Source organism: Lithobates pipiens, unplaced genomic scaffold, assembly GCF_037356315.1.
Source record: "Lithobates pipiens isolate NorthernLeopardFrog02 unplaced genomic scaffold, aLitPip1_a1.2 Scaffold_23, whole genome shotgun sequence".
Lineage (NCBI taxonomy): Eukaryota > Metazoa > Chordata > Amphibia > Anura > Ranidae > Lithobates > Lithobates pipiens.
The window spans coordinates 58826080-58850052 of record NW_027507785.1 but is presented as its reverse complement, the minus strand read 5'-3'; the positions used below and the strand labels follow the sequence as shown (position 1 = coordinate 58850052).

The window sequence follows — 23973 nt, the reverse complement described above, 5'->3', positions numbered from 1 at the left end:
AGATCAGCCCGTCTGGCACCAACAACCATACTTTGCTCAAAGTCACTTAAAGCGGAGGTCCACCCTAAAGTGGACCTTCCGCTCATTGGAATCCTCCCCCCCTCCGGCGCCACAATTGGCACCTTTCAGGGGGGAGGGGGGTGCAGGTACCTGTACAGTACAGGTATCTGCACCCACTTCCGGCGTAGATTCTGCAGAAGGTACGCCCCTTTCCGCAGAATCTACGCCCCTTTCCGAAAGTCCCTTGCTGCCTGCTGGGAAACACACGGATCCCAGAGACAGCGGGGACCATCCTTATTGCGCAGCGGGACTCGCGCATGCGCAGTAGGAAACCGGGAAATGAATCCGAAAGGCTCCACTTCCTGATTCCCATACCCAAGATGGCGGCGGCAGCACCCGAGAGATGATCGAGAGATCGGCTTCGGGTGCCGACATTGCGGGCGCGCTGGGCGGGTAAGTGTCACTATTTTAAAAGTCAGCAGCTGCAGTATTTGTAGCTGCTGGCTTTTAAAAAAAAAAAAAACGGCGGAACTCCCGGCTGACTCCCGCTTTAAATCCCCTTTCTTCCCCATTCTGATGCTCAGTTTGAACTTCAGCAAGTCGCCTCCACCACGTCTAGATGCCGAAATGCATTGAGTTGCTGCCATGTGATTGGCTGATTAGCAATTTGTGTTACCGAGCAATTTTACAGGTGTACCTAATAAAATGGCCGATGAGTGTATATTGAGCTGTCTCAAGTGGGCTTTAAATCAAACTGTGGTGCTGAAATAGATATAATCTCAGAAATACTGATTAGTACAGCCCAATTTCTACCACATCTGACACCCTAACTACGAGCAGGCAGCTACTTGCAGCTGAAGAAGAAGGTTGATCATCATTCTCTATAAGTGTGCATGGCACAGACCCCCTAATTATCTTTAGTGACAAGTAGATGCCCATGCTTGCTGAGAATATACAGGAGTGCAAACTGTGTTGAACTAATGAAGTCTGGGCAGTTCTTATGCCGCATACACACGACCGGACTTTTCGAGGGACTAGGTCCGACGGTCTTTCCGACGGATTTATGACGGAGTTCCGACTGACTTTCCGAATGAACGGACTTGGCCACACACAATCACACCAAAGTCCGATGGATTAGAACGTGATGATGTACGACCGGATTAGAATAAGGACGTTCATAGCCAGTAGCCAATAGCTGCTCTAGTGTCGGTTTTTGTCCATACAGATTTCTCGGTCCGGTGGAGTTCCGGTGGGAAAATTTAAAACATGTTCTATTTCTAAAGTCCGCCGGATTTTTGGCAAGCAAAGGTCCGATGGAGCCCACACAAGATCGAATTGTCTGATGGACTAGTTCTGTCGGACCTTTGCTGTCAAAAAGTCTGGTCGTGTGTACGCGGCATTAGAAGCATTTTGGACAAAAAATGTAGCCTACAATGGCTGTAAACAGACAAAATCTGCAAAGCAAACATAGGAATAAGGTCATTTATGGTACCTCCATTCAGTACAAGTTGGGAACTTCTATGTACAAATTAGAGAGCCAGTCTTATGGAGGTGTGTCTTATGGAAAAGTTAAAAATAACTACAGCCATACCTGCTCACCCCGTTCTCCAGGGACTCCCGGAATTCCACGTGGTCCAGTAATGGCCTCTCCAGAAGGGCCTCTGTCTCCCTAAAAATATGAAAACAAATTAAACATCATAGTACTAAGTGATAATATACTGTATAATGAGAAAATGTGTGTTAATACAAGATTTATCTAGCAATTATCTAAATCAAAGGTGTCATCATTTTGGACGCATCTCAGGTTTTCATCTTCATTTTAAGAGGTGCAAAGGTTGCCCAGACCTGAAAAACAAAATATATGTAGAATTAAAAATGACCTTCACTTATACATGTTCTCACCTTCTGTCCTTGCAGACCTTCAGGGCCTTTTGGACCAGCAGGTCCTGGAGGACCCGGCGGTCCAGAAATCCCATCGATCCCTCTTGTGCCGGTTGGACCAACTGGCCCTACAGGACCCTAGAAAACATTTTAACTCAGTGAGTTGAGGTATCAAAGAAATCCATTCTAGTAATATAATATAAATAAAGACCATTATAACAGTGTAAACTATATGATCAAGAGTATCCAGAGACCTGGATGTCCAACATCTTATTCCAAAATTAAGGCTATTAATAGGAAGGTGGAATCTCTTTGTTGCAATAATAGCTTCTGCTCTTTTGGGAAGACTATCCATGAGATGCTGGAGCATTGTTCTTGGGACTGGCTCAGTTTAGCAACTAGAACATTGATAAGGTTGGGACCCGATGTTGGCTATTAATATGAAGATGGTCTTTCTTTGTTGCAATAATGGGTTCTGCTCTTCTTGATAGCCTGTCAATAAAATGCTGGAGAATTGTTCTTGGGATATCCTTAGTTTAGCAGCTAGAACATTGGTCAGGTTGAGACCTGATGTTTGCTATTAATATGAAGGTGGCCTTTTTTGTTGTCATAACATCCTCTGCTCTTCTGGGAAAAATACCCATGAGATTCTGAAGCAATGTTGGTGGGAATTGCTCAACTAGGACTGGGGTCCTAAGCAAAGGGGTAAGTTTGCTGTCCTTCAGACCTTAGGAGGGCCATACTGTGGCAAGTAGGAGTAGAAAATGCCTCATCTTTGCTATTATGGAATAGTGACCCATCATTGGTATTAGTGGAAGGAATAGTTTCTCACCAATCGGTTTCAGTGGGAGGAATACTGCCCCATCATTGGTGTCAGTGGGAGGAATAGTGCCCCATCATTGGTATTAGTGGGAAGAATAGTGCCTCATCATTGGTGCAAGTGGGAGGAATAGTGCCCCCTCATTGGTATTAGTGGAAGAAATAGTTTCTCAACATTCGGTTTCAGTGGGATGAATAGTGCCCCATCATTGGTGTCAGTGGGAGGAATAGTGCCACATCATTGATATCAGTGGGAGGAATAGTGCCTCATCATTAGTGTCAGTAGATGGAATAGTTCCCCATCATTGGTGTCAGTGGAAGGGATTGTGTCCCATCACTGGTGTCAGTGAAAAGAATAATGCCCTGTTGTTGGAGTCAGTGGACGGACTGGTGACCTAAGGGCCGGATAAAGGCAATCAAATGGCCGCATTTGACTCTCGGGCCAAAGTTTGGAGACCACTGAAAAGAAACATTGGTAGGGTTAGGACCTGATGTTATTAACATGACGATGGTCCATCTTTGTTGCAATAACAGCTTCTACTCTTATGGTAAGATTTTCTATGAGATCTTGGAGAAATATTGGTGGGATTTTCTTAGGTAAGCAAGTAGAAAATTGGTGAGGTTGAGATATGATGTTGTCTAAACATCTAAAGATGGTCTTTGTTGCAATAACAGCTTCTGCTCTTCTGTGAAGGCTTTCCAAGAGATGCTGGAGCAATATTGGTGGGATTTGCTCAGTTTAGCAAGTAGGTGAGATTGAAAACCGATGTTGGCTATTAATATAAAAATAGTCTTTCTAGAACACTAGTGAGGTTGGGAACTGATCTTGAATTGGCTTGGTCAACATTACCTCTTCCTAGAAGTGTTTATTTGGGCTGAAGGCTTTTATAGGCTGGTAAGGTTCATTAATTTTCATCCAAGCGAAATGCCAGGTCATCACCACCAGGCCAGAAATCTGATGAATTGACTTAATGGAAAGGAAGTGTTATATTAAGACCTTTTGTGGGCTACTGAGCTCTTCAATACCACCCTTTGTACAGCCATGTTTGTTGCTGAAGACTACAAGGCTGTAACCTGATGTCCAATATAATACAGCATGTCTGGACATTTTTGTTCATATAGTGTTTGTTATATGACACTGTATACAATGTTACATAGTTAATCAGGTTGAAAAAAGACAAAAAGACAAAAAGTCCATCTAGTTCAACCGTAAAAATAAAAAAATAGAATCAAAGAATCCCATATACACAATCCTATACCCACAGTTTATCCAGAGGAAGGCAAAAAAAAAACAGAAATGCATGATCCAATTTGCTACAGCAGGGGGGAAAAATCCTTCCTGACCCCCAAGAGGTAATCAGATTTTCCCTGGATCAACATTACCTATAAATGTCAGTACCCAGTTATATTGTGTGCACCTAGGCAAAGAATCCAGGCCTACTGAGCTGGCCAGAAGCAGAGGAAGAAGAGTCTATTCCACATTTTCACAGGTCTCACTGAGAAGAAACCTTTCAGTATTTGGAGATGAAATCCCTTTTCCTCTAGGCTTAAACAGTGCCCCCTTGTCCTCTGTGTTGACCATAAAGTGAATAACTTAACACCAAGTTCACTATATGGACCCCTTATATATTTGTACATGTTGATCATATCCCCCTCTTAATCGCCTCTTCTCAAGAGAGAATAAATTCAGTTCCTCTAATCTTTCCTCATAGCTGAGCTCCTCCATGCCTATCAGTTTGGTTGCCCTTCTCTGCACTTTCTCCAGTTCCCCGATATCCTTTTTGAGAACTGGTGCCCAAAACAGAACTGCATGTTCCAGGTGAGGTCTTACTAATGATTTGTACAGGGGGACAAAATGATATCTCTCTCTCTGGAGTCCATACCTCTCCTAATACAATAAAAGGACTTTGCTTGCTTTGGAAATCGCAGCTTGGCATTGCATGTTATTATTGAGCTTATGATCTACTAAAAACTCCAAATCATTCTCCACTACGGATCCCCCCAGTTGCATATTCTTAGCCCTCAAGTGCATAACTTCACTGTATACATTGTATGAATGCTTACCCTGTCGCCTTTCTCTCCTTGATCACCTTTAATACCCTGTAATCCTTCAATGCCTCTGTCACCCTGCAAGAAAAAAAACATAGTAACAATTGAAGATACACACAACATTAAAGAGACCCTGTAACCTCGCCCATTTAAGGAGAAAAAGGCTACCTGTCAAATTTGCTTACTGCATCTGTCACCTCTCAGCTAATATACTGGATGTCACTTGGCATGTTTCTGCAGTTATGCCAGTATTTAACAACGAAATGTAGAGGCTGGAGATCTACGTTCAAACTTTTACTATTCATTCATGTGCATATATTTTATTTTACAAATAAATATTTAATACAGAGAACATACATGACGCTAGGTTTGTAAAGCATTCTGTGACTTCTAATAAGAAATCTCAAATTTGCCAGCATGCTTTTTTGGCAGCCTGCGTGTATCTCACTGAGGGAGATGGTCTTAATTCTTCTCGGAAAAGGGGCTATTTCCTCTCTGAGCCACTGTGCAGTTTATGCAATCTGATCTCCCAGCTATTTAGGTCAAGCCCTGCACTTTTGTTTAGGCTGGCCATAGATTATACAAATTTCTTTCCTGCAGCTACAGGTTGCAGGAATGACATTTGCATGATTTCCCCATCAGCACAGACAGGGGAATCCCTCCAGCCAAGCTATTGTCCACTCCTAGTGGGGGGAGCTGTCCCCGCCAGGAGAAGACAGCGATTATCGCTAGCGGCTATAGCAGCCCTTTGGGATAATCAGAAGAAAATCGTACAGGATGTTGTACCCAAGTTAATAAATCGATCAACTTGGTACATTCAGCGTACCCGTTAATGGTTTGAATTTCAAATGGTTCCTGCTGAACCATCTGAGCTCCGAACTGGCTGGCCTTAGAGCTTGTCGCCTATTGGCTGCAGGTGGTAAATATTATAGGTATATTTATAAATAATATTCAATTATTATCTCACTGAAAAGCAATGATTTTATTTTTTATGCAATAACCATAATAAATAAAGAAAATACATAAAAACAATATAAAATATTTCAAGCAAATTGCCTGCATTACCTTGGCACCAATTAGACCTTCTTTTCCAGGAAGACCAGGGTGTCCTGGGACGCCAGCTTCTCCCTACAGTCACATTTTATGATATAAAAATAGTAATAAAGACAAGACAATTACAGACTATCTTTTATCAAGTTTTGCCTATCACTGTATCTGTAAAGGGCACATTGAGTATAAACATCAATCAGCCTGCAAACCAACACCACAGCCTGGAAACCTTCAAAACTCTTGAGTGACGGCACAAAGACCTGGAATCTGAGACCACAGAATACTAAAAAAATTTATGAAATTACTGCTTACCAGCTCCCCTTTCCTTCCTGGAAGCCCATGTCGGCCTGGCACACCCGTGTCACCCTGCAATGAACATCATTCAATAAAACGAAAGCACCCAACAAGGAAACCTGAACAAATTTTTAAACATATCAACTAAAAACAACTGGACTTCTTTAAAGTTAAATTCCAGTCTGGGAAATAAACTTAAGTGGTTGTAAACCCTTACAACACACTTTTACCTACAGGTAAGCCTAGATTAAGGCTTACCTGTAGGTCCAAGAAATATCTCCTAAACCTACACGGTTTAGGAGATATTTACCGAAAGACAGGCACCGCTGTCAGCGGCGCGCAGGCGCACTGAGCGTGGCACCGTCAACGCCGAATGTGCATGCGCGGGAGTGACGTCATCGCGGCTTCGCCCAATGACAGCGGCGGAGCAGCAAAGACCCACCGAAAAGATGGATGCGCCGGACTACAGGGGACAGCTGTGACTTTGCTGGCTCCTGTGTCAGGTAAGTGACACATAATGGGGTAGTATGCGATGCATAGTAGTCCATTATGCTTTACCTTTGCAAGGAATGGAAGAGGAAGTAAACTCATCAGGGTTTACATCCTCTTTAAGGTGGATCACATGGAAGCTCTGTAAATTAATTATAATAACAGTTATGACTGCTATACTCACCCTATCTCCAGGGCTTTTTCCCACAGACTAATGCCGCGTACACACGGGCGGATTGTATGGCGTACTTAGTCCGTCGAAACACATTTCAGCGGACAATCTGCTCGTGTGTGGGCTTCAGCGGACTTTTTCAGCGTGCAGTCCGGAGTACTAAGTATTTCGGTTTTTTCGAAATTCTGTCCGTCGTACTTTGGTTTCAGCGGACAATACGGTCGTCAGTATGCTAGTCGGACGGACTAAGAATGACGCATGCCCAGAAAGGATTTACAGGCGGAAGGGTGCTTTGCTGTGTCTTGGACTTCCTATTTCTAGTCCCGTCGTACGTGCTGTACACGTCATCTTGCAAGCTTTCGACGGACTGTTTGTGCATCCGTGTGTGGTCAAGTCCGTTCAGTGGAAAGTACGACGGACTGTCCATCGGATTGTATGACGGACTAAGTACGCCATACAATCCGCTCGTGTGTACGCGGCATAACTCATCAAGGATTGTGGTGTCACTCCTCTTCCAGGTTTAATGACACCCATCTTCACTCAACCTAATTACTGTGAGCCCAAGGCCTCAAGACTGCCCTAGGCTCACAAGGGAATATGACAGAGTGGTGCCATGTCGTTACGTGGAGCCAATCTCTACAGCATTTGGATCTGCCCATTGCTGAGGGAAGAAGAGGGTTGGAGATTTACTAAAACTGGTGCACACAGAATGTGGTGCAGCTGTGCATAGTAACCAATCAGCTTCTAATGCCGGCCATACACGGTTCGAATTTCGAAAGAATTTTCTTTCGAAAATCGTATCTAAGAATTTTCGTATGAATTACGCACCATTAGTGGGCTGCAGCAACAGCCGATTTTCGTGCGGAAATAAAATTTGAGGAATCGGACATGTTGGAAATTTTTAGAAAAACGAACGATTTTCTAATCAATGATGGGAGAATCGTGTGAGAAACGTAATAAGAAAAGAAAAATGTACGGAGATAAAAGAAAATGTACGGAGATAAAAGAAAATTTACGGAGAGAAAAGAAGATTCCCAGCCAAGAAAATTCTTTTCTGTAGCAACATGAGGTGAAATTGAAGGCTTGGTCGGCCGAATTTCGAAAATCAATGGTGGCATCATCGGATCACAAAAAAAAAGAATTTTCTGATTTTGAAAAGAAAATTCGTTCGAAATACGACCGTGTATGGCCTGCATAACTTCAGCTTGTTCAATTCAACTTTAAAAGTAAGCTCAGCGCTAAATCGTCTGATGATAGGCAATTGTAAAAACACATTCATAAATATGCTGGTTCCTCATAATAATGAGAATAAGAAGTATTTAGGTGAAAAAAATGATGAGGAGGAAACGATATTTAAAAAGTCATGAAAATCATAAAAAATGAAAATTCATGAGAAATCATAAAAAAAGGTCAACACTGATGAAGGAGACATGGCCTTGCCTCCGAATCACGCTCTGATTGGCCAGACACGGTGCTAGGCGGCTCCCCAGTCTGACAGCTCCGGAACACTCCTACACAGAGTTACCCAGCCGGCATCTTCCAGAGGTCCCTCGAGGCTCCAGCTTCCCGCTGACCAACGGCGCTCATGGATACTTCCATAGGGAATCCCCGATGACTCTTCTGGGATGCTGGACATGGCAAGCACCTATCCATACTAGCACTCTGTAAGTTGCACTCTTTTACTTTGTGTTTTTACTGAATTAAGCAACGCTGCACTAGGAACTTGCTGGCACTTCTTCTTTTTTGTCTTCTATGCAGATCTGCCTCAGACTTTGAGTGCACCAGTTTTAGTAAATCTCCACCAAAATGCCAGTCTTATAGTAGAAGGATCTTATGGCGCCTCCATCCCTACAATACATGCTGCGCCCAGGGCAGATTCCCCTCCTGCCCACCCCTCGTCTCGGCCCTGAGAAAGAGTAATAGACATTCTGTAATACCTACCCATCCTGGAGAAAATATTGCTCCAGGGCTGGTCACATGACCAAAAACCTCAGAATTTGGTCACATGATCCCTACTCAAGTGGAGGATGAGGCAATAAAAACTCTCTAATATTACCCTTCAACAGAGAACATGTGATCCAACACCTGGAGTTTTATGCCCTTTAGGGAGGTAGAAGAAACTCTTAATAGCAATGTAATGTAATTCCAGGAAACAGTGACCCCCTTCCCAATTATACAAGTTTACTGGCTATTTTTTCATCAAATTGGAGTTTTCCTCTAAGGTTTCAAAATGCCATAGGTACTATGTATGTTGTATTTCATATATGAAAAATTAGGCAATATCACCTTGTCTCCTTTTTCACCATCTTGGCCACACGCTCCCTTTGTGCCACTGGCTCCCTGGAAAAGGAACAAGGTAGTTAAACATTTTTCTCAGCATACATGTTATCATCTACCTTGCTTGCGTCCACTTGTCAGTCCACTTTAAACAGATACAGTAGTACCTTGGATTAAATGCATAATTCTGTTCCAGAAGAATGCTTGTAATCCAAAGCAGTCCTATATCAAAGCGAGTTTCCTCATAGGAATCAATGGAAATTCAGATAATCCGTTCCACAGTAACTGTTGGTCTATGCAGAACTGTATGTGGCCAGAGGTGCGGGGATGCTGGTGTATGCAGTCTATGCAGAGCTATGAGGGGCGCCAGAGACACTCGGAAATGCTCGGAGACATTCAGGAACGGAGGCTGGTTGGAAATACTATTAAATACTCTTATGGTTCTACCAGACGTCCAGCATAAGTTTCTTACCTTTGGTCCTCTTAGCCCGTTAAGACCAGCATCTCCTTTGTCCCCACGAAGTCCAGGTAGGGCATCTTTACCTGGTTTACCCTAAAAGGGGAAAAAAAAAGCAATACCAGGTAACAAATAATGGTCAGTGGTCAGGGTTCTTGATCGCAACTTTAAATCAGGAATTTTGCATTGAGTCTGATTTACGAAAACTGGAGCACTCAGAATCTGGTGCAGCTGTGCATGGTAACCAATCACCTACTAACTTCAGCTTGTTCAATTAAGCCTTGACAATAAAAACTCAAAACTGATTGGTTTTTATGCAGAGCTGCACCAGATTTTGCACACTTTAATTTTAGTAAATCCACCTATGTGCTTATCCTCATGTTTGACTCAAGCCCCATACACACTATCAGATTTTCTGCTAATTTTTATCTTCAAAACCATATAATATGAGGTCAAACCTTAGGAGATTAAATTTGTATGCAATCAGGCAGGCCCTTGCACAACGTGGTTTTGGTAAATCTGAAGACAAAAATCATCAGTAAATCTGATAGTGTGTATGGGGCTTAAGTCTTTTCTGATTTCCTCCCTATGTAAAAAGAAAAACATGTACAGTATGTATGAATATATATCTGTTCAGTTCTATCTGACTCTCAGTGATTCATTGGACCGGCTCTCTGGGCACCAGGTGTGATTATGTTGAATGCATTTTATCCAAAGAATTGTCTTGGCCAACTTTATTCCAAGGTAGGTTGCCAAGTCTTTCCCCAACCCTCCCCCAACTGACTGGGCTTGGGACTAGCATGAGAAATGTGTTAACACATACGCATAGTCAGTTTGTACACACATACTAGGTCCATTATAGACAGCAGCCAATTCACCTACCAGTGTGTTTTTGAAATGTGGGATTACCCAGAACAAACCCGTGTGAACACAAGGAGAAGCAGGTTAACTCCATGAAGATAGCGTTCTGGCCAAGATTTATTCCAAGAAGAAAAAAAAATGGTCCTCAGCTCTTTGACTTGCAGGTAAGACAGACTGGATGGGGGCGTACTTGCTTTACATGTGTTGTAAAAGTTTTCAGGTGGCACTTGCCAGCAAGAACCTCCTTCACTCCCTGCCCGACCAGCGTTGAGAAATGCTTCTTCCATTTTATCTTGGCACCACTGGGACTGGACTTTAAGTTTGGGTGTATTGTAAAAGATCAGTTAGATATCATGAGCATTCAGGTAATAGGAAAGGTTCCAGGTATTGCAAAAGGCAACTCTTCATCTGTATCTCTCTATACACCACATGTGTCAGACATAAGGACTGCCAGGACATTTCATGTGGCCCTTGCACCTCTCCTGCAGCTGTGGGACCCCACTCGTCTCCTCCCCACCTCCCCCAGCAGTCGGGAACAGAGAGAAGGACAGAACACCTCCCGCCAGATCCTGCACCTCCCCATGCAGCCTGCAGCCACGTAGAGGCTCCTCTTTGCCCCTCCCCCCGCCTCAGCACCTCGGCAGCAGAGATGAGAACAAAATCCAAAAAATCCAAAGACATGCAGGTAGGTTAATTGGCTTCTGTCCAAAATTGGCCCTGGTATATGAATGGGGACCTTGGATTGTGGGCTCCTTGAGGGTAGGGACCGATGTGAGTGTGCAATGTACAGGGATAGGGGTAGACACTCACTCAGGTTGAACTGGATGGACTGGTGTCTTTATTCAACCTTACTAACTATGAAACTATGAAAATGCCTTCTACAGATCCTGCACCTCACACCCCTCACAGCACCCCTTCGCCTCCGCCTTCCCTGGTCTTTCAGCTGACTCCAACCCTCCTCTGGTCCTCCTCCAAACCTTCTACTTCCCAGCTCCTTCTTGGCAGCAGCACAAGGTAAGGGGATGCACTGTTATGTAGAGAAGGGTGGGGGACCCTTGATTTCTGATAGTGGGAGGGGGGAGAGTTCTTGACACTTGATGTAACGGAGAGTGGGGTGCTCTGGACATCTAGTCTAAGGCCGCATACACACGGGCGGATTGTCTGCCCAACTAAGTTCGTCAGACAATCCGACAGACAATCCGTTCAAAATTTGCATGAACGGACTTGACCACACACGATGAGCAGACAGTCCGCTGAAAGCGTGCGCGATGACGTGTACAGCACGTACGACGGGACTAGAAAAACGACGTCCTATACACTGCAATGCAACCTTCGGCCGTGTAAATCCTTTCTGAGCCTGCGCCATACTTAGTCCGTCCAACTTGCCTACACACGAGCGGACTGTCCGCTGAAACCAAGTTTGGACGGACAAAACCAAGTTTGAACGGACTGTCTTACGGAAATTCCGTAAGACTTTGTTCGTCAGATTGTCCGCTGAAAAAGTCCGCTGAAGCCCACACACGAGCGGATTGTCCGCTGAAACACGGTTCAGCGGACTAAGTTGGACAGACAATCCGCTCCGTGTGTACGCGGCCTTACAGATACAACCGGCCCTTTGAGGGCAACTATAATTCTAATGTGGCCTGCGATTAAATTGAGTTTGACACCCTGCGATACACAGTAATGCCCCGTACACACGACCAGACTTTTCAACATCAAAAGTCTGACGGAATGATTCCGGCAGACTATTCGAACGTGTGTGTGGGCTGCAGCGGACTTTTGATTTGCAAAAGTCTGACAGACTTTAGAAATGGAACATGTTTCAAATTTTTCCGACAGAACTCTGCCGGACCCAGTTCCTACAGAGAAATCCGCTCGTGTGTATGCTAGTCTGACGGACTAAAACCGACGCTAGGGCAGCTATTGGCTACTGGCTATGAACTTCCTTATTCTAGTCCAGTCATACGTCATCACGTTCGAATCCGTCGGACTTTGGTGTGATTGTGTGTGGCCAAGTCCGTTCATTCGGAAAGTCCTTCAGAACTCTGTCAGAACTCCGTCAGAACTCCGTCGAAAGTCTGCCGGACTTAAGTCCTGTCGTGTGTACGCGGCATAAGTCATTGTTTGTACTTAGAAGGTAGGTGAATGCAGGCTTCATTGGCCATTTGGTGACTTGGTCCATCGCTGGTGCTCAGAGAAGAACATTTCATCATGAAACTGGACAAGATTAAAGAATGCAATGTTCTTTTTTCCAAACTTTTCTGAAAAGTTTTCTCTACCAGTGATGAGATGTATGGCGGAATTTGGATTTGGAGTCCAGCCCCATTTCAGTCATTGGATGACCCTCCAGAGCCATTGAGGTCAGAGCTCTAAAAAAGGCTAATTGTAGGAATAACTGACAGAAAACAGACTGGTTCTATTAGAAAAGTGATTTACTGTATGAAAGCATAAAAAAATAATGATTGGTTCATTGGTTTTGGTTTGAGGAATCACAATAGTAACAATCTTGTATCAATCACAGATAGACCCTTTAAACGCTGCTACTCAAAAAAAGGAAAACATTGTATGACATTAAGGATATTGTACTTACCGACTCTCCTGGTTCACCCGGTTCTCCATTCTCACCCTAGTGTAATAAATACATAAAAATAAATATTTCTATAGAGGTAACCTAGAATGAAATGCTATGAAAGTCTGCCTGAATTAGACACATTTGGGGTTATTTACTAAAGGAAAATCCGCTTTGTACTGCAAGGGAACTTGGAAGTAAAGTCTCTGTAGATCCGAGGGGGACATGCAAGGAAAATAAAAAACAGCATATTAGCTTGTACATGATTGGATGATAAAATCAGCAGAGCTTCCACTCATTTAAGATCTACCCATTAGATTTAGAGCGACTGCACTTCCAAGTGTACTTGCAGTGCAAAGTGGATTTGCCATTTGTAAATAACCCCCATAGTTATATTCTAAGGACTGCAGAACATCTTCTGCTTATGTTATGGAAATAAGGAGAGGTGGAGGTGTTCTGTTGCCCTACAGGGGGTATGGGGGGGGGGGGGCTTTGCAGGGGTGACAACACTGCTTGGGATTTCAGTGCAGCAGAGGCAGCGTTGTCATCTTGCTACAGGAATTTAGGAGTAGACATGTGCAGAACAAAAAAAATTGTGTTTGGTTTCGATTAGTTATTTCCATAAATTACTTTAATTTGTTTTCAGAATTAGTTTTCTTTAGTCGAATTCTAATTGATTCACATTTTTCAAATTCCGTTTGAATAGCATTCAAATCAAATTCCATTCGAAATTGAATTTATTCTATTCAAAAATTTAAATTTTGGAAGATGGTTATATTCTTTCTATTCCATTATATTCTATTGTTTTTTTTATATTCTATTGTTTTATTATCTATTCTATTCAAATTCATTCTATTTGAAATTCAAATTTTGGAAAACGGTTATTTGTTATATTCTTTCTATTCTATTCTATTATTTTCTGTTGTTTAGTCTATTCTTTTCAATTCTATTCTTTTCTAATCCATATTTAATCTATTCGAAATTCGAATTTTAGAAGATAGTTATTCTTTTTATTTTATTCTATTCTATTTTGGAAGTTCCAGGTTAAAGGTGATAGCAGGTATGGTTAGTGATCAAAATATTGATCAAATATTGATCAAAAGAGAGGAGACTGTTAAGGAAATGTGTAAGTTCTGTATATAATTGTATTCTATTTTGTATGTATTGCACATTGCCCTCACTGTGCACACGGCACTAATAATGTTTTCATTACATGCTTTCATTCTTTCGAGTCCTGATTAGAATTAGCCTGCCTATGTTACGCCCCTTCTTACCATAAAAGTACAATTGTAATATTAATGTGATATCTAAATAATCATGTGTATAAAAACCTTCAATTGCATCATAATAAAGCAGAAGACGTATTTGGAAAGATGCTGAGCGTATCTTTTGTGTCTGTTCCCTACTGTAGTAGTTCTTCATTTGGAACCACTAATCAATATGAGGATAGGAGTTGCCCATCTATAAAATGTCCAGCTCAATTCTATTATATCCCTTTATTTCTTATTCTATTTTATTCTGTTATTTTCTTTTCTATTCTATTTTTTTGGTTTTACTGTATTCTTTTATTTTTCATTCTATCCCTCTTTTTTTTATTTTGTAATTTGTTCTGTTTTAATATATTATATTTTATTCTTTTATTTTCTGTTCTATTCTATTATATTCTTTTCAATTCTATTCCTTTATTTTCTATTCTATTATATTCTCTTCGAAAAATTAAAATCAGATTTTAAAACTATTCGAATTTGAATTTCGTCCAAAATGTTGATTTATTATTTGGGATTCGTTTAAATTTGCTACTATTGTAAGACAGAAATTTGGATACACCCGAATGATGAAAAATTCATCCAAATTTCAGTTTGAAATAAAATGAACCGCACATTTCTAGTTAGGAGCTCCCTGGATTTTTGGCAGATCAACCGGAGTTCTTCTGTACTACCAGCTTTCTTAAAGCAACAATACTTTTGGGAATGCATGATTGCAGAGATGTACTGAATACTTTTTTTTTTTTCATTTTTCCCTGACAAACACTTTAATTAAAAACAGCATTGTTCTTTGGTATCTTCCTGAAGTTCTGCTTTAAATATGCACAGACACTCTTGTGTTTTTAGAACGATCCTGACCCTTTCATGTAGAGCAGAAGTCAGAAATTATTGTTACCTTTTGTCCGCCTGGCCCCCGAGCGCCTACAAAGCCAGTCGCACCTTTGTCTCCCGGTTCTCCTTTACCTCCCTGCAGAAATAAAATTAAAAGGATAATACATAAATTGTGTTTCAAAATATCCCTTTATAAATTTAACATTTAGGGATTATTCACATGGGTGGCTAGGGGTCGTGAAAGCAGGCAGTAGAGCTATGGTTTTACCGCCCCCTGAACAGCCAACTAAAGAAGGAGATGCACTGATAAGGACATCCTCCTTATCAACTGATGATGTCATTGGTTGTTAGGAGGTTGAAAGCTAGATGGTTGCAATGGTGCACAATGAAAACCTGTGGCCTTGTATACAATTTTTGGACAATATTTAGGCATTTTGCCAAGGCACTTCTGAAGAAACCTCAAGGCACCCTGGTTGAAAAAAGTCTGGTCTAGGTATTTTTAGACTATGCTAGGTCAGAATTCATATATAGCACAATGATATGTATACCATCTACAGGTGTAAATTTATCCTTGCATTTAGCTAGAAGTTGGGATTTTTTGGAGATCCTCCATGGAAACGCCCTTGTAATATACGTTTCTCATTCAGCCTACCACACTCCAAAATCTCGCCTCTGTTCATAAGTCCCATAGCCAACATTTCTGTTTTACCTTTTCGCCTCCCACTCCTTGGTCTCCTTTATCACCCTTTTCTCCTTCAGAACCTTTCATTCCTCGATCACCCTGGTGGAAAATACAGAAGTCAGTACACATAGAAGACAATCAAATATTTTAACATGGTAATGGGTATATGATCTCTCTTCCTACTAAGACACCAAGCCAAAAGAAGTATGCAGCCCAGTGTCATTCATCTCCTTCTAGTGAGCCTCGGCTGTCATGGACACACCACCTGACAGTACATGCAGTCCCAGGGTTACGAACAAGATAGGTTCTGTAGGTTTGTTTTTATGTTTAATTTGTATGTAAGTTGGAACAGGTAAATTGTTTAAGTGTGACTCCAGCCAAAAACAACATTTTTTAACCCTCCCTGGTGGTATTCCCGAGTCTGGCTCGGAGTGAAAAGTTTGTACTGTGACGGAACCGATCCCACACTCCGATTGAGTGCTTCCCTCAGTATACCGCTTCCTAAGTTTGAATATAGAGATCAGATATTCCAACCGCTCCCAAGCACAAAACCTAGACGAGACTTGCTTAGTGCTAACATGGACTCATTTATTAGAACCAAAATGCCAAGTATTTATAATAGAGTAGAAGACTTAAACCTAACCTAATTAGCATGAGCTAATTATCTAAATCAACACTAGACTTTTCGGCTCCTAGCTCACTAACAATTCAATAAACATTACCATAAACATAAACACAGGGTTAATTAGCACAAACAACAATGTGTGAATACTCAATACTCAGACGAGACTCATTTACACAACAGACAGGTGGCTGGAGTTCATGACATTAGCATCTAACAGCTTGTGTCCCAACAGCATGATGCAACACACATTATATATACATATATACAGCATTGAATCTGGCTAGCACAGATTATAGTGGGGTTCTCATTCACCCTGTGCCCCTTAAAATCCAGGGCCCATAATCAGTTGGCAAGAGGTTTGCATTCAGTCCCCTCCAAGAGCCTCGGTCCCAGCTAGGTCTGTCACATGTACCATTAGCGGTAACCCCGAGCCAGCCAGACTTGGGACCGCATCGCTGGATCCAGGATGAGGTTACTTATCTTTTCCTCTGGATCCAGTGATGTCCCCCCCCCCCCCCCACTGTATGAGTGAGCTGTCCTCCGCTCGATCTATCACGGAGCCGGGCTCCATTCCCTGCGAGCGTTGCAACGCACGGGGACGGAGAACGGCACCAAATTCAAAAAGTAAAACACACAATTTACATACAGTATAATGTAATCTTACAGATTACATTGCTGTATGTAATTATTTCACATCCCCTTTGTCCCTAGTGGTCTGCCCAGTGTCCTGCATGCAGTTTTATAATATAAAAACTGTTCTTCACGCCTGGAAACTGGAGATTGTCCATAGCAACCAAAACTGTCCCTTTACATCAAAAGTGGTTTTAGACCAGCTAGAAAACAGCGATAATAAATTATAATCACTCGCAGAATTGAGCGATAGCGATTTGTGGGGAGATCTGTCATCAAATACTGAAAAGTAATGACAGCGACAATTCTGCAACTGAGCAAATTTCTGTGTTTTTGATTTTGATTACATTATTGAATATTTTTTTATTATTGTTATATTATTATTTGGTATAATTATTTATAGTTATTTATTATATTATCATTTATGATTTCATTTTTCAAACTTTATCATACCCAGGATGTCTGCTAGACTCTGGTTTGGACAGATTTAAGTGAGTTATTCCTAATAATTACAGGAGTACAATATAAAAAACGCCAAATTTTCATGCAAGATAATTGTACCGCTTTCAGCACCTAAAATCTGAAATAATCATACCGCCAGGGAGGTTAAAGTGGTTGTAAACTTGAAGTGGTACTAAAGGATTGTTTTTTTATTTTTTTTAATAATAAACATGTCATACTTACCTCCACTGTGCAGCTTGTTTTGCACAGAGTGGCCCCGTGCATCCATTTCTTGCCGGCTCTTGCGTCTCCTCCCTGCATCAGATAACCCTCTTGGAGAAGCACTCTCCCGAGTGTGTTACCTTGCGGGAGCACTCCCGAGTCCAGCATTCAGCGCCCATAGAGGGCGAATGCAGGACTTGGATTTGATTGACAGCAGCGGGAGCCAATGGCTGCGCTGCTATCAATCTATCCAATCAAGAGCCAGCAACCCCATGTAGAGAGGGACGGAAATTCGGGGCTCAGGTAAGTAAAACGGGGGGGCTAGGGGGCCGGTCGGGGCCGTCTTTAAGGCAGGGCAAAAGGGGCAGCTGTCATTGTTGTGGGGCCCCAAAGTAGCTGCCTCATACCTGCCAACTATCCCAGTGTAAATTCCCGTGTCCCAATTTCTGTGTGACGTGCTGCTACTAATGCTGCCCAGCTCTGCCCTATTGTTGTGTACAGATGACTCACCTGCAGACCCTGTGTTTACATGTAAATAACCGGCATTCATATGTAATTAGTGGCGGCATTACTAAGTAAATAGATGCAGCCGGCAGCATTGATATATAAATAAAGGTGGCATTCATATGTATATCATGCTCCCCTGCAGCGAGGAGATGATGTGTTGTAACCTCTAGCAACCAGTCAGTGAGCCGTAATGTGTGCTGTAACCTTTAGCAACCAGTCATTAAGCAGTAATGATATGCTGTAACCGCTGGCAACCAATCGCAACCAATCGCAATTGCTGCCTGATCTGATAAAATAAACTGATTTTAAGTCCAGCTGCTATTTATTGTATGTCTCACAGCAGGTGGAGTGCAAAATTGCCTGGGGGGGGCCCCAAGAAAATTTTTGCCCAGGGTCCAATCAATATTAAAGACGGCCCTGGTGCCAGTGACTGCAAGGTGTTTCTTCATCTTAATGCATAGGATGCATTAAGGTGAAAAAACATGAGCCTTTACAACCCCTTTAAATAAATAAAATCTGTTCATCACCGTAGGCAATATCAAGAAGAGAAGAAAAGATTGATCGCACACTTGAATCCAAAAGATACTTTAGAAATTTGTTTATTGTCATGAGCCAAACAAAATTGCAATGATGATCAGTTGATCAGAAGAACCGTGCTTTTCACGTGAAATGCGCCAACTGATCATCATTGCAATTTTTTTGTCTGGCTCATGACAATAAAGAAATTTCTACCGCATCTTTCGGATTCAAGTGTGCGATCAATCTTTTCTTCTCTTCTTGGTATCACGCAAAATGGGAGCTGACAGGCATCTACTATTTCTATGTCTTCACACCAACTTAACCAAATTCTAATCCAAGTATGAATCAACTTACCGGTTCCCCCTTATTTCCTCTAGCACCAGCAGGTCCTTCAATAGTCAGAGTGTCACCCTAGAAAGGTTAAAAGAGGTTATTAGAAGAGTCCTACAACATGGAGAACACATCTGATGACTGAAATGAAGGTATTTTTTTTACCTTGTCTCCTTTAATTCCCACGGGGCCCGGATCACCCTGAAAAAGTTCAGCACAGGATATAGTCATAGTGACACAAAGAGTTCCTTCAGATAAGACTTTGCAAGGTCTAGTTCACTAAGCTGCACCTTCTCAACAGCTGGACAAGCTTTCCTGCACAAACGATGGGCTTCATTCATTTCTAGAGATGAACAGAACTTTAACCCAAACACAGGGCAGGCCCGTGTCCTATCACATTGTGTCCTCCATCGGATAGTGTCCGCTGTGTACTGCGCATGCGCAGTACACAGGACACACACATTCCGAAAATAGCCGAAGATGAACGGCGTCTGCGCCGTGAGTCCAAGTTCTAGCCCCACCATCCAAGTGGACATAGAGTTGGAATAAAAAGAGCCGAGCGCAGCGAGGCTGAGCCCGAAGCGTGGCGAGCGAAGCGTGGCGAGCGAAACGAGCCCGCGAGGGGCCCTCTAATATTTCCAGCCCTATGTCCACTTGGATGGTGGGGCTAGCAACTCCACTCACAGCGCAGGCGCCGTGAATCTTTGGAGATTTTCCGAATTTCCTTCTGCTCCGTACTGCGCAAGATGGACGTACTCTATATGGCAGAACATATAAAATGTCCATCCCTCTGGTCAGCTGTGCTACTGTATATCTAGATGACCACCCCATATAGTCACACTGAGGGATGGAACCACCCATCGGTGCAGGAAAAGCAAAGGAGCTTCTGAGAAAGTAGAGAGTGATGGGCTGCCTCTGACAGTCTTACTTCTGTACATTTTCCAAGTGCTGTAAAATGACAGTTTAAAAGGTGGATATAAACAGCAATAATACAAGTCATTTTATTTCTGTTAAATACACTTGATAAGAAATATACTGTACAAGACCATACCTCCCAACATTTTAAGATGGGAATGAGGGACACCTACCACCAAACATATGTAGGCATGGTACACTGCCACACCCCCTTAAAGGTGAATTAACCAAAAAAAAAGGTTAATTAAATCCACAAGGACTTTTTTTTACCACTACTATTCCTTTATATTGGCTTTTAAAATGTACAAATGCAGCAATTTAGAAATCGGATGAAAGGTTTAGCGCTGGGAAACCCTTTTTGAAAGATAAAAAGTGCATTTTATATACAACTATATAGATCAGACCAAAATGAGGGCCAAAGAGGAGGAATGATGGACAGAGGGACATTGCTCCAAATCAGGGACAGCCCCTCAAAATCAGGGACAGTTGGGAGCGATGCAAGATATAACGCTACTTTAAAGGGAAATTATCGCTTGTAAACAGCCATCTATATGTGTTCATTTTTAACTCACTCCTTTGTATAGATGGTAGTTACAGTGGGGGAAAAATATTATTTGATTCCCTGCAGATTTTGGAAGTTTGCCCACTTACAAAGAAATGAAGAGTTTATCATTTTTATCATAGATGTATTTTAAGCCTGGGTTGACACTATTGCGAACACAGACATCGCATGTGATTCGCACCACACTGCTGTACAGATAACATGCAATGTCAGTGCAATGCGAATCAGCCATACATATAGTATGGCGGAACCTTTTATTGGATCTTCACGAAAATGCTGCAGGATCCTTTTTTTCCCGCACTGCAATTCGGATCACATGGGTGTTCACATCCTTGCAATCCGATTCCTGTCCGAATTCACAGTTTGCACTGTGATCTGCGAATCGATCTGGGGGTGTCATTAGATTAGATGAGTAAGCACGTCTGTGTGAATCGCGTCCACTGAGCACCTTTTTTGGATTGATGTTTGTCATGTTCGCTTGATTGTATGGACTTTCAATAAGTTCTTTTGATTTTACTTCCGGATGTGCCGCCATTCTTCTTTGTTTCCATTGAGGGTGTCACTGACTTTGTATTGACACCCGCAGCAGTTTGCAGAGGGCAGTGTGAACTGACTGCGAGGGAGATGTAATGCGGGAACCCGCATGCCCCCCCCCACACATACACACACACACACACACACACACACACCTGTACACACCCAACTCCCCCCCACACACATATACACACACCTGTACACATTCAGCTGCCCCCCCACACACACACACACCTGTACACATTCAGCTGCCACCCCCCCCCCCCACACACACATGTACACATTCAGCTGCCCGCCCCACACACAGACACACACACATGTACACATTCAGCTGCCCCCCCCCCCCCACACACACCTGTACACATTCAGCTGCCCCCCCCCCACACACACACATTCAGCTGCCCCACACACACACACACACCTGTACACATTCAGCTGCCCCCCCCACACACACACACACACACCTGTACACATTCAGCTGCCCCCCCCCCACACACACACCTGTACACATTCAGCTGCCCCACACACACACACACCTGTACACATTCAGCTGCCCCCCCCCCCCCCACACACACATCTGTACACATTCAGCTGCCCCACACACACACACCTGTACACATTCAGCTGCCTCCCCCCCACACACACACCTGTACACATTCAGCTGCCCCCCCCCCGTACACACACAAACACACACCTGTACACATTCAGCTGCCCCCCCCCATACACAAACAGCCTCCTCCCTTCACTTGTACTCACAGCCCCCACTTGTAAGGTGGTCTTCCTAATCTCAGGTCCTGTTTCTACATTTTCCTGTGAGATACGAGAGGAGCTGCAATCCAAAATATAGTACTGGCAGTACACACGAGGGGTGCACATACAGGAAGCAGACAGAGGTGGCAGTAAAGAGCCAGACTGTTAGCTGAATAACACAAAGAAGCAGCTGCTGACTCGCACAAATATAGAGAGCCAGCGCAGCTATAGCACTCCCGCCCTGCCCCGTCCCTGATAGCTGGCCTGACACCCCCCAATGTGTGGCACCCGGGGTGGCACCCCCTGCTCCCCCTCCCATGGAAACATTATGCTTTGGGGCTGTTTCTCTGCTAAATGTACAGGCTGACTTTGCCGCATTGAGGGGCCAATGGATGGGGCCATGTATTGTAAAACCTTGGATGAGAACCTCCTTCCCTCAGCCAGAACACAGAAGATGGGTCGTGGATGGGTCTTCCAGGATGACAATGACCCAAAACATACAGCCAAAGGCAGCAAAGGAGTGGCTCAAGAAAAAGCACATTAAGGTCATGGAGTGGCCTAGCCAGCCTCCAGACCTTCATCCTATAGAAAATTTATGGAGAGAGCTGAAACTTTGGGGCTGTTTCTCTGCTAAATGTACAGGCCGACTTTGCCGCATTGAGGGGCCAATGGATGGGGCCATGTATTGTAAAATCTTGGATGAGAACCTTCTTCCTTCAGCCAGAACACTGAAGATCAGTCACTGATGGGTCTTCCAGGATGACAATGACCCAAAACATACCACCAAAGGCAGCAAAGGAGTGGATCAAGAAAAAGCACATTAAGGTCATGGGGTGGCCTTGCCAGCCTCCAGACCTTCATCCTATAGAAAATGTATGGAGGGAGCTGAAACTTTGAGTTGCCAAGCGACAGCCAAGAAACCTTAGGGGTTTAGAGAAGATCTGTAAAGAAGAGAGGACCAAAATCCCTCCTGAGATGTGTGCAAACCTGGTCACCAACTACAAGAAACGTCTCACCTCTGTGATTGCTAACAAGGGTTTCTCCACCAAGTACTAAGTCATGTTTTGCTTGGGGATCAAATACTTATTTTATTCACTGAACTGTGTTTTTTTTTTGGATTTTTGGTTGATCTGTCTCTATCATTTAAATACCCTTATGATAAAAATGATAGATCCTTCATTTCTTTGTAAGTGGGCAAACTTACAAAATTTGCAGGGGACCAAATAGTTATTTTGACTTGAAAATTCTTTTTTGGGTTCCTCTAGGGTTAAAGAGGAAGTAAACCCTGATGGGTTTACTTCCTCTTTCATTCCCTGCAAAGATAAAGCATAATGGACTACTATGCATCGCATACTATCCCATTATGTGTCACTTACCTGACACAGGAGCATCCATCTTCTCGGTGGGTCTCGCCGCTCCGCCGCTGTCATTCTGCGAAGCCGCGATGATGTCACTCCCGCGCATGCGCATGGGAGCCGCCACTCGCAGCATATCGCCGTTGACAGCGGCGCGCTCAGTGCGCCTGCGCACCGCTGTCTACGGTGCATGCGCCATAGACAGCAGTGCCTGTCTTTCGGCAAATATCTCCTAAACCATATAGGTTTAGGAGATATTTCTTGGACCTACAGGTAAGCCTTAATCTAGGCTTACCTGTAGGTCAAAGTTGGTTGTAAGGGTTTACAACCACTTTAATGGTCCTTATTCTCTATGCAAGTCTACTAGGCAGGTCTACCTGATACTGTATTATACTGTACACCGATTACAATAGATTTGCTATGTACCAAAGATTTTATTTCAGCAGTTGTTAATGTATATTATTTATACATAATTGTTGATTCTCCCTTTGGTGGCACACTAAGGGCCGGTTCACACAGGTGGCGACACGAGGCGACACGACTTGCCGTGCCGCGATCTGACAAGTCGCCCCCGTTCTGTACAATGGAACCGTTCTGAGAGGAGCGACTCGAGTTGCTCCGACTCAGAAAAAAGGTTCCTGTACTACTTTTGGGCGACCTCGGGGCGACTTGCATTGACTTCTATACAGAAGTCATTTGCAAGTCGCCGCTGAGGCAGCGGCAGGTCGCGGCGAGGCAAGTCGGTGTCGCCTCGCATCGCCCCCTGTGTGAACCGGCCCTAAAGGGAGAACCAACAATTATGTATAAGTAATATAATAGAGACAATATGTTGCGACAAATTAAAAAAAAAAAAAAAGAAGAAAAAACCAAAGTGACATTACAATATT

At 43.2% G+C, this 23973-nt stretch overlaps 1 protein-coding gene across 2 annotated transcripts in view; it reads right to left on the bottom strand.

The window, feature by feature from the left end:
• Positions 1-23973, bottom strand: part of COL7A1 (collagen type VII alpha 1 chain) — a 294429-nt gene that overhangs the window by 8676 nt on the left and 261780 nt on the right. For both annotated transcript variants that reach the window (XM_077451699.1, XM_077451698.1), the window contains exons 102-113: positions 19136-19171; positions 18995-19051; positions 15724-15795; positions 15079-15150; positions 12940-12975; positions 9504-9584; positions 9041-9094; positions 6112-6165; positions 5815-5877; positions 4765-4827; positions 1903-2019; positions 1592-1669 (exon numbers count right to left, since the gene is read on the bottom strand). In XM_077451699.1, the coding sequence (XP_077307825.1) occupies positions 1592-1669; positions 1903-2019; positions 4765-4827; positions 5815-5877; positions 6112-6165; positions 9041-9094; positions 9504-9584; positions 12940-12975; positions 15079-15150; positions 15724-15795; positions 18995-19051; positions 19136-19171 (783 nt within the window). The remainder of the gene's footprint in view (positions 1-1591; positions 1670-1902; positions 2020-4764; positions 4828-5814; positions 5878-6111; positions 6166-9040; positions 9095-9503; positions 9585-12939; positions 12976-15078; positions 15151-15723; positions 15796-18994; positions 19052-19135; positions 19172-23973) is intronic.